The sequence below is a fragment of the Leuciscus leuciscus genome, assembly GCF_965113295.1.
Source record: "Leuciscus leuciscus genome assembly, chromosome: 6".
Taxonomy (NCBI): domain Eukaryota; kingdom Metazoa; phylum Chordata; class Actinopteri; order Cypriniformes; family Leuciscidae; genus Leuciscus; species Leuciscus leuciscus.
In genome coordinates this window covers 3,661,929-3,675,113 of record NC_138730.1, presented here as the reverse complement: position 1 = coordinate 3,675,113, position 13,185 = coordinate 3,661,929, and the positions used below count along the sequence as shown (strand labels likewise).

The following is a 13,185-nucleotide window of genomic DNA, read 5'->3' as shown; positions in this document are numbered from 1 at the left end:
AATGCCAGCTTTAATGCCTGAAAGAGATCGCCGTGTTATCAGCTGAATTAAACGGCAAACAAACAGGTATGTGTCCCATCTATTTGCATTGGTGTTATTAAAAACAATATTAGCCAACTGCTTTATTATGTAGGTTTATACTAATGTATTTATGACAGAATGCACAATTTTTTTATGCCTGAAAGAGAATACCATGCAAACAACTCAAATCAAACCTCAAACAAACAGGTAACTTGTATGTCCATCCATTTGTATCATTGTGATTTCATGTCTGTTGATACTACTGCTTTTATAATAGAATAGCCATTAGGGCTGGGAGATAAAATGCATATTAGAGATAATATTGCAGTAATTGTAAGGAAAATGTAGAATTTTGGAATATCACAAATTTAGTATATTTTAGATTCAAGCATGCTTAACTAAAACATTGTTCCAAGCGTCCAGTATTGCCCCTTTTTATATTCATTTATATGTTTTATATATTTTGTTATATATATATATAATATTTCATACGTTTGCATTTTACTCCATAATAGCTGTTCTAAAGTAGTTCTTTTTTTTTTTCTTTTTTTATGGGGATACAAGAAAATCAAAATTTTTGTATTTAAAAGAAAATGCAAACATATTGAGAAATATATTGAATATAGTTAAGAAATTTGACAATATCAAGATATCAAACAATTGAGTATATGGCCCGGCTGTAATAGCTTATTTTTGTAGATAGAAATGATTATTGTTGGTATGGTTTCAAACCATGAACTACAACAATCAACTAATTTTCACTAATCAACTAATAAACAACTGTATATGAAGGACTCTTTAAAATGTACACAAATAATTTGGCCTAATGAAATCCCAATTGAATGTGTTGGAGTTAAAGTGTCACTCTCAGCAGAAATGTAATTTACTGTTTTATGTCTTTATCGCCCGCCTTCAGCAAAAGTAGATTTTTATAATCAATTTAAGGCACTTCTGAGTTGTTGTGACTTTAATAATGAGGTTATTCTAATGGGAGACTTAAATGTAAATTGGGACAACAAAAGTGACAGAAAGAAACTGAAAGAAATTACAGATAATTTTGGACTAACACAAATGATCAGTGATCCCACTAGAATAACAAATCGCTCTAAAACTCTAATAGACCGGGTGTTCTCTAACAAACTAGATAGAATGATAAAAACATATAATTACTTGACTGGCTTGTCTGACCACAATGCCATATTCTTCTCTAGAAAGCTGTCAAAAAAACGATTGAGAAGTGTCAGTAAAAGCACTAATATAAAACAAACATTTATTCCAAAGAGCCAAGAACAACGTTTAACTGCAGCTCTAAATAATCTTGATTGGTCTAGCATACTATCTTGTGATGACACTAATAAATGTTGTGATCTACTATAGGGATCTCCCAGTCACGTGACCCCTAGCCGCGTGTCAGCCATTTTGACGGAATACTATTGCACAAGTGCACATACATGAGAATGCGGATTATCACGTTTTATGGCTGCGAATTGATTAAAATAATGAATAATGGTCACTGTATTAATTATCTTGAGCCTGCTGAAATGTTCCTAGAAATATATTTTCTTTCCAACTGTGCAATCTTAATAATAAATAGGCTAAATTTATCCACTAAGCTGCAGCAGTCCTATGCTCGTCTTCCCATTAAGTTTTTTTTTTCCTCTCTCTGACATTTCATACCTGTTGTTACATTTTTTTATTAAATTGACTATTAAAAAGATTGCTTGTGTGTGCTGGTGTTTATTCCAGTCTTTTAAAATAGTCAAATTAATGAATGCTCGCGAGGTGCCTGTAACGATTTTAAATAGGCTAACGTTAGGCTATTTAATCAATAATGTACACAGGGTAGAGGAGGACGACAGTCAACTACTTTGAATATTATAGCATTTGGGGCATAAACATGTAAATAGTGAAAAGACTGACATTGAAAAATGACACAGAATGATTACAATTTTATATTTAAATATTGAATCCAAATAAATAAATGTTCGTGGTTAGCACTGATGTTATTAATTTGTTCTCACACACTTCAGCGTCGCGGTCACTGGCCACTATCTATTATTAGCGCAGCGGCCGTCAGCTAACTCTTCACGTCATGTCATCATAAAAAGAAATATACAAGAGGAAGATAAAATAATTAGGAATCATAGATCCCCACAAGTTCTTTTTACAGGCATTAAATGTGTAGAAAAACTTCCTGACATTGAGTTCGGTGACATTTACAGCTACCTTATTCACTTCCCATCACGCTACACCGGAGCTTCATTAAAAGCATACAAAAACTTAGCAGGCTATCGGTATCACGAGTTCGGATGGGTCAGCAACTCTTTGATTTGGACGCCAGCGGGGAAGGATTTTTCAATCATCACCGCAAAGGTTGGTCAATAGATGAATATTTCGCGACGAGCTGTATAGTATTATCACCAGCGGTTTAGCATTTTCTATTCCGTCAAGATGGCTGCTCCAAATGGCGTGACGTCACGCGGGACGTCCCTATACTCCTCTATTAAAGGGGTTCTGTCTCAGTTTCAGAAAGCGGGTCATTTAAAGAAACAAGTTTATTCCTTGCCTTGGATCAATAGTGAGTGTAAACAGCTTATGACACTCAGAGACAAATTACTTAAAAAATCATTACAATTTGGATTAACTACTGATCGATTCAATTTTGTATCCGCAAGGAATAAAGTCACACAAACTTTGAGAATGGCAAAAGCTAATTTTTTCATGACTGTAATTAATGGTGCCGAAGGAAATTGTAAGCTAATTTGGGAAAATATTAACAAACTCCTTGGTAAAAGTAAGCACAATGCTGATAAAGACCCTGAACTCAAATTTGCCAATTAATTGGTATCAGAGCCTCTCAGCCTAGCAACTAAATTAAATGATTATTTCCAAAGTACCATTGATGAGATTGCACAATTGTTTTTTAATTCTTGTGACTCTCAACAAAATATTGGCAACACCGACCCCCATATGGATGCCTCAACTCAAAATTCAAAGTTTAATATTCAAATAATTACAGAAAATGAAGTAGAAAACATAATCTCTAAATTGAAAAGTTCTAAAGCAAGGGATGTGTTTGGATTTGATACCAATCTTCTGAAGCATTATAAATCTTGTATCTTGGTGCCTGTGACCCATCTGATTAATTTATCAATCACGCAGGCAGTCGTCCCTTTGAGTTGGAAGGTGGCAAATGTCATACCAATATATAAATCGGGTGATAAATTAGACCCTGCTAATTATCGACCTATTAGCATACTCCCTATCTTCTCAAAAATAGCAGAAAAGTGGGTCGCTAACTCTATTATTGCACATCTTAATGATTCTAATCCGGCTTTGCACCCTATGCAATTCGGATTTCGATCTCTTCACTCAACTGAAACGGCTGTCTGTGTTTTTGTTGAGAAGGTGAAGTCTTATTTAGACAAAAACAGTTATGTTGCGGCTGTTTTTGTTGATTTTAAGTGTGCATTTGATACTTTGAATCACCTTAAGCTCTTGTCTAGACTGTCAACATTTAACTTTAGCAATCAAACCGTTAAATGGATACAGTCTTATCTGTCAGAAAGAAAACAATGCGTGCAAATAAAGAATAGTAAGTCACCCTACCTTCACTATACGCAAGGTGTCCCTCAGGGATCAATTTTAGGTCCCCTGCTATTTTCACTTTATGTAAATAACTTGCCCAATGTGTGCAAAAATGTGGACACGATTGTGTACGCAGACGATACGGTAATTTTTACACAAGCCAAAAGTGCTGATGATGCAGCCCAACAGCTTTCATTAGCATTAAATTACTTACAAAAATGGCTGAATGATTCATGCCTGTGCCTTAATGTTAAAAAGACTGTATCAATGTTTTTTAGTAAACCTAAAACAACCGTGGCCGCAGTAAAAGTTCGCTTGGGTGGACAAGAATTAATTAATGTTGAGGAATTTAAGTATTTGGGAGTGCTAATAGACTCGAAATTATCCTTTAAAAAACACGTTAAAAAAGTAGTGAAAACTGTAAATGTTAATATACGGAACTTTAGACATATTCGTACATCATTAACGGATACAGCAGCGATTACATTCCTGCACTCTATGATACTGGCTCATATTGAGTACAGTATCACAAGTTGGTCCTATACGAGTCATGCTGCTATTGGGCCAATTGAAGTATGCTACAAAAGAGCATTGAAAATATTAGACAAGAAACCTTCGTCATATCACCATTGTCAAATTTTAGATAAATATAAGTTTTTAAATTTTGCTAATTTCAAATTATTTAAATCAGCCTGTCTAATCTACAAGGTTATACATGGTCTGGCGCCTCCACCATTAAGTGATTTTATTAAACAAAAGTCTAGCAGTGTTGCCGGGTCTCGGGTGACTAGAGCCACTATGAGAGGTGATTGTGACTTGGCATTTAGGCGGACCGCCTTTTCACAGAATGTCCTGTCATATCAGGGAGTGAGCTTCTGGAATAGTATTCCACTGTCAATGAGGGAAAGCACAAGTCTTCCTACCTTTAGGAGTCATTTAAAAGTGTGGCTGAGGGACACACAAATATCTGATCATGTTTAGTTAATCATTATATATCAGACATAAAACAGAGTTAGTGCATTACAAAAAGTGATACAATTATCAGTGTAATACGGGTTGTGCAATAAGAGTTAGTATAACATGGGTTGTGCAATAGGGGTCAGTGTAATGCGGGTCAGTGCAATATCAGGTCAGTCAGGGCATGTGCAAAATTGTGGTTTGTGCAATACAGTCGATGCTTTTCTGTTTTCTATATGTCCTTTGTTGTCCACTCTTGTTGTTATTGTTTGTTCATGATGTGATCATTGTTCTTGTCCTTGTCTGTAGTGTAGTGTATAGTGTATCTGTATGCATTTATTAATTTGTGTGTAACACCAACCTGCTAGGGGGTCTGCAGATGGAAATTAGCCTAAGGCTATAATCTGGCATATTTACATTTGTGAAAATGTTCATTAATATGTATTGTCCCTTTTGTTTTTCAAAAAAAAAAGAAGAAAAAAAAGATAGATTAGTTAAAAAGAAAGAAAGATAGATTAGTTAGAAAGAAAGAAAGATAGATAGATTAGTTAGAAAGAAAGAAAGATAGATAGATTAGTTAGAAAGAAAGATAGATAGATTAGTTAGAAAGAAAGATAGATTAGTTAAAAAGAAAGATAGATAGATTAGTTAGAAAGAAAGAAAGATAGATTAGTTAGAAAGAAAGATTTTATTTTTTTATTTTATTTTGATTTTAAAAATACAATTATTTTAATTTTATTTGTTTATAAATCTAACATGGCAATGTTAAATTATTTTCTTTTCTTTTTTTTTTCTCTCAACAGTTCACTCAAGGAGCACCACCAGTGTAATTTGTGTGTGTGTGGGCGTGCGTGTGTGAATGAGACATCATTATTATTATTATTATTACTTTGGTTGATTTTTTTTCTTCTTTTTTTTTTTGTGTGACTTGTCCTGTGTGTTGTAATGTGTCCGGAATGTGTCTAAATAGTTTGTCTTGTTTGTCTTGTCTACTCTCCCTTGTCTTGTGTGTAAAAAAAAGAAAAAGAGTGCTGTATGTATAAAGTGAAGGGGAATGTGCATTGTGTTGATATTGTTTAGTACTGGTTAATACTTGGATGGACTTGGATGGAAACCAGGGTGACCAGGTTGTTTGTTGTCCAACCTCTCTGTTTTTCTTTGTACTTGCATAATAAAAACAATTCAAAAAAAAAAAAAGAAAAAAAAAAGAAAAGAAAGAAAGAAAGATAGATAGATTAGTTAGAAAGAAAGAAATATATTAGTTAAAAAGAAAGAAAGAAAGAAAGAAAGAATGAAAGATTAGTTAGAAAGAAAGAAAGATAGATAGATTAGTTAAAATCTTTATGATTTTTAATATTCATTTTTAAGAAAACTGAAAGTCAAATCAGTCTGAAAGGATATAGCACTCTAAGTCAGAACAGTCTGAAGGTCTGACCCGAATTTGGAGTATGGAGAATTTGGAGCTAAAGCTCTAGGAGGAGTTAGGGCCAGAAAATGTAGTCTCAGAAGAATAATAAGTTTAAATACATTATCAGTTAAAGGTGCTCTAAGCGATGTCACACGTTTTTTAGGCCAAATTTTTTTTTGTCACATACAGCAAACATCTCCTCTCTATCCGCTAGCTGCCTGTCCCCTGAACACACTGTAAAAAAAACACCATCTCTGTAGACACCACAGGCTCCACAAACTGCAACAAAAACAAACTGGGCTCACCCGCACCACGAAACATAACAAACTTTGTTCCAGCCAATAACCGACAAGAAGAATTTGAGGGTCGGGTTTGGGGGGTTAGTGCGCGTACACATGAAGGGGGTGTGGAGGAGAGAGAAGCATGAAGAGGGAAGTTTGAATTATGGCCGACACACGACCGAAGAGACGACGTTCCGATGAACAAAATGCAAAGAAAAGGGACGCGCTAAGCCCCGAATTTACACCGGAAAAACATTCGAAAGGTGGCGAGAACTCCGCCGGCAGAAGGGCTTCCAATCCGACATTCAGGTTGCTCTGTTTTTGCTGAACAGGTGGGTAAATCCATTTTTCTTTCTAAATTGACGTTCATGTTCGCCAAACCAACACAAGGATGTAATTAGCTAGAACTATGCAGTCAGCGTTAACTTTGGTGAATACAACATATATGTTTCTAGCAGCTAGCAATCTCTAATGTAAATGATCAAGCAAATTCACAGTAGGGCGACAATTTGTGTGAATGATTGTTTTCACCCACTGTTTGTTATGAATTTGAATGTTAATTTATAGGCTATTGACAACTTTGACTAAATTTGTTTACGACGCCGCCGTTGTTTATGCTCACTGGGAAAGGCGAAGCTAACGTTATCTTGCTATTATTGCGTCCTTGTATGGGAGCTATAGTTATAACCTCAGGTAGCGAAACGATTTTAAGGTAATGTTTCTCTTTTTCTGCATTCTGTTCTGCAATATACAAAAGCATTTATCTAACTTGGCGACATTACACATTGAATGAAGTATCAGTAAAACTCAACTTTGTTTGTAGTGACTACTTTGACTTTCCTTTATGCCGGAAGGGAGGAGAGGAGGAAGGAGACGGGATGAGGATGAGGGAGGGTCTAGCTAGCCTCCGTTTTGTTTGACAACAATTCGAACGTCAACAATAAGTTACGTCTCCCGACATCGCTTAGAGCACCTTTAAGTTGGCTTTCTCAAGCCAACTTAATGAGCAATACTCACGTCAGTGTGTTGAGTTGACAGTGTTTATCCTGCAGAAGAGCAGCGATCTGATTCCCTCGTGTCTCTCCTAGTTCATGTCCACTCAGATTCAGCTCTTTCTGGAGAAACGGGTTTTTACCCACAACTCTATTCACATACTGACAGGCTTCCTCTGCAGCAGGACTCAAAAACCTGCAGAAGAGTCAATTCAGTTCTCAACTAAATGTCCGTTGCATTACAAAAATTAATGATACGATAAAATTTTTTAATTTTTCTTTGAACATTTAAATACACAAATAAATATAAATTTAAAAGAAACTAGAGCGACACTCAGTCCTAAAGCAAACTCAAAAGAACAGAAACGTCTCACAGATCAAAAGGGCAAAAGCTCACTAGATCATGGTTTTCAGTATGAATACAGAGTGTGGAATTAAGATATTTCTGGCTTTTAAGCAGGAGAAGTGAGAAACGTCAGCACAGAGAAAACTGGCTTGTGAAACTGCATGTTTGTGAACATCTGGAGACTCATAGACCTGCTGTAGAGAGATGCAGTGAATATGGGCTTGATGGAAAACTATTGTGTTCAGAAAACTATTTCACTAAAAGGTTATCTAGAATTTTGATGAGAAGTGTGCACAAAAATAAAATTGTGCATTTCAATTATCAAGGTATACTTCAGAATAGCAGCCCATATACTGACCCATAATGTCTATTTGACCTTTAGCTCGTATCACAACTAAACTGTGTTGACGTTTATCATCATCATGACAGAACCTGCAGCATCTGATCTGATCTTGATCATTTTGATGCAACAAATTGTCAAGCTAATTGTATAGCTAAAATAATATAGTAGTTATGAATATTTAGCCTCCATATAACTAATTTAGTTAATTATTTGATCCCGTCTCACCTCAGTGTCTTCAGTTGACAGTCTGGATCCTGTAGTAAATCATTGAGCTTCTTCACTCCTGATTCTCCAGGATCATTTCCTGTGAGATCCAGCTCTATCAGGTGTGAAGGGTTTGATCTCAGAGCTGAAGCCAGAGCTTTATAACCTTCTTCTGTCACACTGCAGTTAGAGAGTCTAGAACAGGAATGAAAGTATTCAGCTGATTAATCAGTTAAACCTGAACAATATAAATCCTTAAACTTGAATTTTATTTTGTTCTTTGTACAAATGCATTGAAACTTAGTAGCAAAAACTGACAACTGAATATGGAGGCACACAAAAGGCACAGAAATCTTTAATATGTTAGACATCAACATCACTTTCAAGATTACAATTATCTAAAACTGTGTAAGCCCGTTCCGTTTATCGGTCCAAATGGGGGTTTCCACCAGAACGGATGAAGGTCTCTGCGTGTTACTTTCTTTCCGCATGGCAAAGTAATTTAATTCCATTTAAGCTTTTATCTGACTCCATTTTTTCACGACCTCGAATTTAAGTTAGATTGCCAATTGGTTATTGGTCAAATATATAATAGTTTAGCAATACATTTGATTGTTCTATTGAACTCTTTTTTACCCGTTCATATTAGGAAGCTATGTCGCTCAGAGGTCCTCACGCCTTGTTTAACGCGGGTCTCACGATCACAATCTCGCCAGCTTCGGTCACTAAACAAAATGTTTTGGTATATACCTGAGATTGGACACATTCACGCTTACACAATCAAAGATACTTTGGTATAGCCCCTGTGATTGCATACACTTAAAATTAAAGTAACGTTTACTTCAGTAGAGGTATGGCCACTACTACAGATATAAGTCAACCAACTTTACTTGTCTTATAATAGCTTTGGATTGGCCATGCCGTGGTTTCCCACGTACACTTATCTAAAGTAACATTAAATTAAAACAGAGGTAAGACACACCCAGATTTAGGTTGGTCAAGCAGCACTTTTGCAGCCCTAAAACAGAAATTCACTTCTTGTCTTTGCAAAACACGTACACTTGAATTAGCGCCAAAATATTAGCCGTCACTAATCTGACGCAAAACTTGTGGTAATATACAAATCTGTTTAATTCAGCTCTCTCAGGTGTGATGGGTTTGATTTCAGAGCTGAAGTCAGGATGAGACTCTGTTTCTCTGTAATACTGCAATCACTCAGACTGAAGACAGAGAAATAACAATAGTTCACATCTATGATGATCATCTTATTGAAGAGCTACAGCAGCATTTAGTTTCCAATAGTCTGTTCTGAAACCCAGTCACACTAGTTCTGTGTGCTGGAAGACACTGTTTCTTCTCTTTCATTTTTAACTATTTATTTGACGTCTCTCTTCTTTATTCTCTGTTGAAAAGGCAGATTTCTGCATGTACACAATCAGTACATTGTATCAAATGCTGGAAATTAAACAATTACAATCTAAATAAAAAACACATAACAATGTGAGCAATAGGAAAAACCCAGAAAGTGCACTGCTATAAACAATGAAACATAAGCCCTGCTGTCTTCAAATAAATAAACTTCAGTCACACTGTAATTGCTGTACAGTATAATGATACTAACTGTAGTTTCTCCAGCTTGAATTGTGGGTTCATCAGTAGATCACTGAGGTTTTTCACTCCAGAGTCTCCTAGTTTATTCCAGCTCAGGTTCAGCTCTCTCAGGTGTGACGGGTTTGATTTCAGAGCTGAAGTCAGGATGAGACTCTGTTTCTCTGTAATACTGCATCTATTCAGACTGAAGACATATAGAGAAAAGAAAATGAATCAGATTTATGATGATCAACTAACGTGTTTAGCTTCATCCAGCAGACTTTTGCTGACAAATAAACAGGGATATCCAGGTTCAGGTAAGACAGAGAAAGACTACACGTTGTTCATTTAAATATACTACCAACATTGTAACAATACAAAGGTTGTCTTGATCTATTTATATTAGTTTACACATTCATTTCATATAATTTTTAAAGGGTCATGAAAGCCATTTTTTTAAACACATGAAACCCATTTTTTGAGATGTAAATAGATATGTACAGGCTGCACATCACTGAAAATAATATAAGCACTCATAAGTATTACCAATAAGTGGAAATTGGTTATTTTTGTGTTTTTCTGAGCAATGTGGTTCTTCCGGGCTGAAAAGTAAAGTGGAAGCGATGCCACAGTATCTGAGGTAGAAGTGTGCTTTCAGAGCATGTGATTGGCTGAATGTGAGGTAGAAGTGTGCTGACGGAGCGTGTGATTGGCTGAATGTGAGGTAGAAGCGTGCTTTCGGAGCGTGTGATTGGCTGAATGTGAGGTAGAAACGTGCTTTCGGAGCGTGTGATTGGCTGAATGTGAGGTAGAAACGTGCTTTCGGAGCGTGTGCTTGGCTGAATGTGAGGTAGAAGCATGCTTTCGGAGTGTGTGATTGGCTGAATGTGAGGTAAAAGCATGATTTCGGAGCGTGTGATTGGCTGAATGTGAGGTAGGTGTGAGGTAGGTGTGAGGTAGATGCGTGCTTTCGGTGCATGTCATTGGCTGTCGGGGCTGGAGAGTACGATTCTGTATGTCAGCCGGTTCTGAACGACTCTCTGTATTTATTCATGAGAAAGAGCTTGTTCAATCCAATCACTGCGCTGTATTACGCATGAGATCATCGCATCACAGCGGAGAATTCAAACAACATATGGAGCATGAGAGCGGTTTCTGCCGTGATGAGTTTGAGTTTAACAACACTCGCAACGCAGATCATATAGTTCATATACGGACCAGATCAAGCGCTTTTCAAGTTTTTATGGACATATTTCATATACTCTAGTGCTCTAAACATGAACCAGCACCGCTCTTCTTCAAATTAAATATATGTGCAAATAAAGACACTGATACAGCCGTACATCTGATCATGAATGCGATGATACAATGGATTATTCTGATACACAGAACACAATGATGTAGACGATAATTAAAAGAACAATGGACAAAAAAGTAACTATGTCTTTATTATTTCTGTGTTAAACTGACGCGTGTCGTGTCGATATCCAATTTTTTGGTCCTTCAAATACCTTAAATTGCACATGTGTAGATCAGGAAAATCCTAAATTTGCCCCGAACCCCCCTAGCAACATCAATTTTGGGACCTCAGTTTTTATAAAACCCTGCGTACGGCCCTGCCTTCATGTTACCATTGTCTTCTGTCTGGCTTTGTTCCCTGTAACTGCTGTTGGTGACCTTCATGTTTCTCAGTCAAAGTCAAGTCTTTGTTTGTTTTTTTTTTGTTCACGTTTATTTGAATAAAGCTGCACTTGCGTTCAGTAGTGATGGGAGAAACAAAGCTTTTCAAAGCTTCAAATCAATTAAACCAATTTCTTCGCAAAATGATTCACTGTTTTGAAGTGTTAGTCTAAGCGTACAAGCGTGTAGTTTCGAAACAACACATGATGGCGAAAAACTGCATAAAAACACCATCTACAAACCCATTTTTTATTGAAAGTAAAATCTATCAAATGCAATTAACGAATCATCTAATATGATTGAATATTTTCAGTGCTTGTTTCGTTTATTTTATGGATGGCTCAGCTAAACAGGCCAATAAGAAACCATTAACTACTATTATTCCTTTTAATTATACTAATGTCTAATTAAAACGTCAAAAAATTTATAAAACTGATCAGAGATAAGCTTAAACCCACAGACACTTGTTCAATCCCAGTAAATCGCCCCCTAGTGGAGAACCATTGACATTTCCAAACCTTTTCAAACAGTTATGACGTAACTAAGCCTTGTTTACTGAAATCATGTGACTTTGGAAGTTTGATACACGCTCTGAACCACTGATTCGAAACAAAAGATTCGTAAAGGTTTCGTAGCTTCATGAAGCGTGTTTCGAAAGCTCCCACCACTAGCGTTCAGTGGATCTTATTACAGGCAGATACTGATCACAGACTTTTAAAATGCACTTGTTAAATTTTTACAAGTTACAGTATATGCTACATTAATATTAGACATTTTACATTTTGGGAAATACAAACACTGAGTTGAAAGCAGTTATGAACATTTCTGACTCTGATGTCACAAAAAACATTGTTCTGTCTCTACAGTAACTGAACTGAATAATTATTGACCCATGATCCAACTGTCTCTCTTAACCATATATTTACATTTACATTTATGCATTTGGCAGACGCTTTTATCCAAAGCGACTTACAGTGCACTTATTACAGGGACAATCCCCCTGGAGCAACGTGGAGTAAAGTGTCTTGCTCAAGGACACACTGGTGGTGACTGCTGGGATCGAACCAGCAACCTTCGATTTACCAGTTCAGTGGTTTAACCCACTAGACCACCATCTCCTCGTGGGGCCCACCATCTCCATATTTAGGGCCCAAGCCCTGAAAGGGCGAAGGCCCTATTGTTTCCGGTAGGATTATTAGGGCCCAAGCCCTGAAAGGGCAAAGGCCCTATTGTTTCCGGAAGGATTTATTTATTTTTCTTCATTATTATTTTTTTTCTGCCTTTTTGCCACTTTTGGGGCCCTTAACATGCTCAAAAACTCTTGAAATTTTGCACACACGTCAGAACCTGCGGCCATCAGGGCCGGACTGAAGCTGGTACCCGGGCGTGGCAGGGGGGCTCGACAGCGCCCCCTGGAACGGGATCCGAACACTTGTCCATAAATCAAACACGCTTGCATGTAATAATATGAAACTCCGTACACATATAGATCTCATCGGGCCGAACAACTTTCGTGCTCTAAGTTTTACACCAGCCCAACAGGAAGTCGGTTATTATACGTTGTTTGGAAAACGCTTACAATGGAATGTGAAATACTCCTCCTAGGGAATTCATCCGATCGCCACCAAACTCGGTGTGAATGAAGTCAAGACATTGAGGATGAATTCTTGCGAACGGATTTTTGATATCTCGAACGGTTTGGCCGTGGCAAGGAAACGAATTTATGACGAATAATGGGACACAGGAAGTGTGTTATAACTTCTGCATACATTAAC

The 13,185-nt window shown here is 36.8% G+C and overlaps 1 protein-coding gene across 1 annotated transcript in view; it reads right to left on the bottom strand.

The window, feature by feature from the left end:
• LOC309501909 (NACHT, LRR and PYD domains-containing protein 3-like) overlaps positions 1 to 13,185 on the bottom strand; it is a gene marked incomplete at its 3' end in the record, with an annotated part of 371,524 nt that overhangs the window by 260,405 nt on the left and 97,934 nt on the right. Inside the window, exons 10-12 of the mRNA XM_082174165.1 lie at positions 9,762 to 9,935; positions 8,162 to 8,335; positions 7,273 to 7,443 (exon numbers count right to left, since the gene is read on the bottom strand). Coding sequence (XP_082030291.1) covers positions 7,273 to 7,443; positions 8,162 to 8,335; positions 9,762 to 9,935 — 519 coding nt within the window. The remainder of the gene's footprint in view (positions 1 to 7,272; positions 7,444 to 8,161; positions 8,336 to 9,761; positions 9,936 to 13,185) is intronic.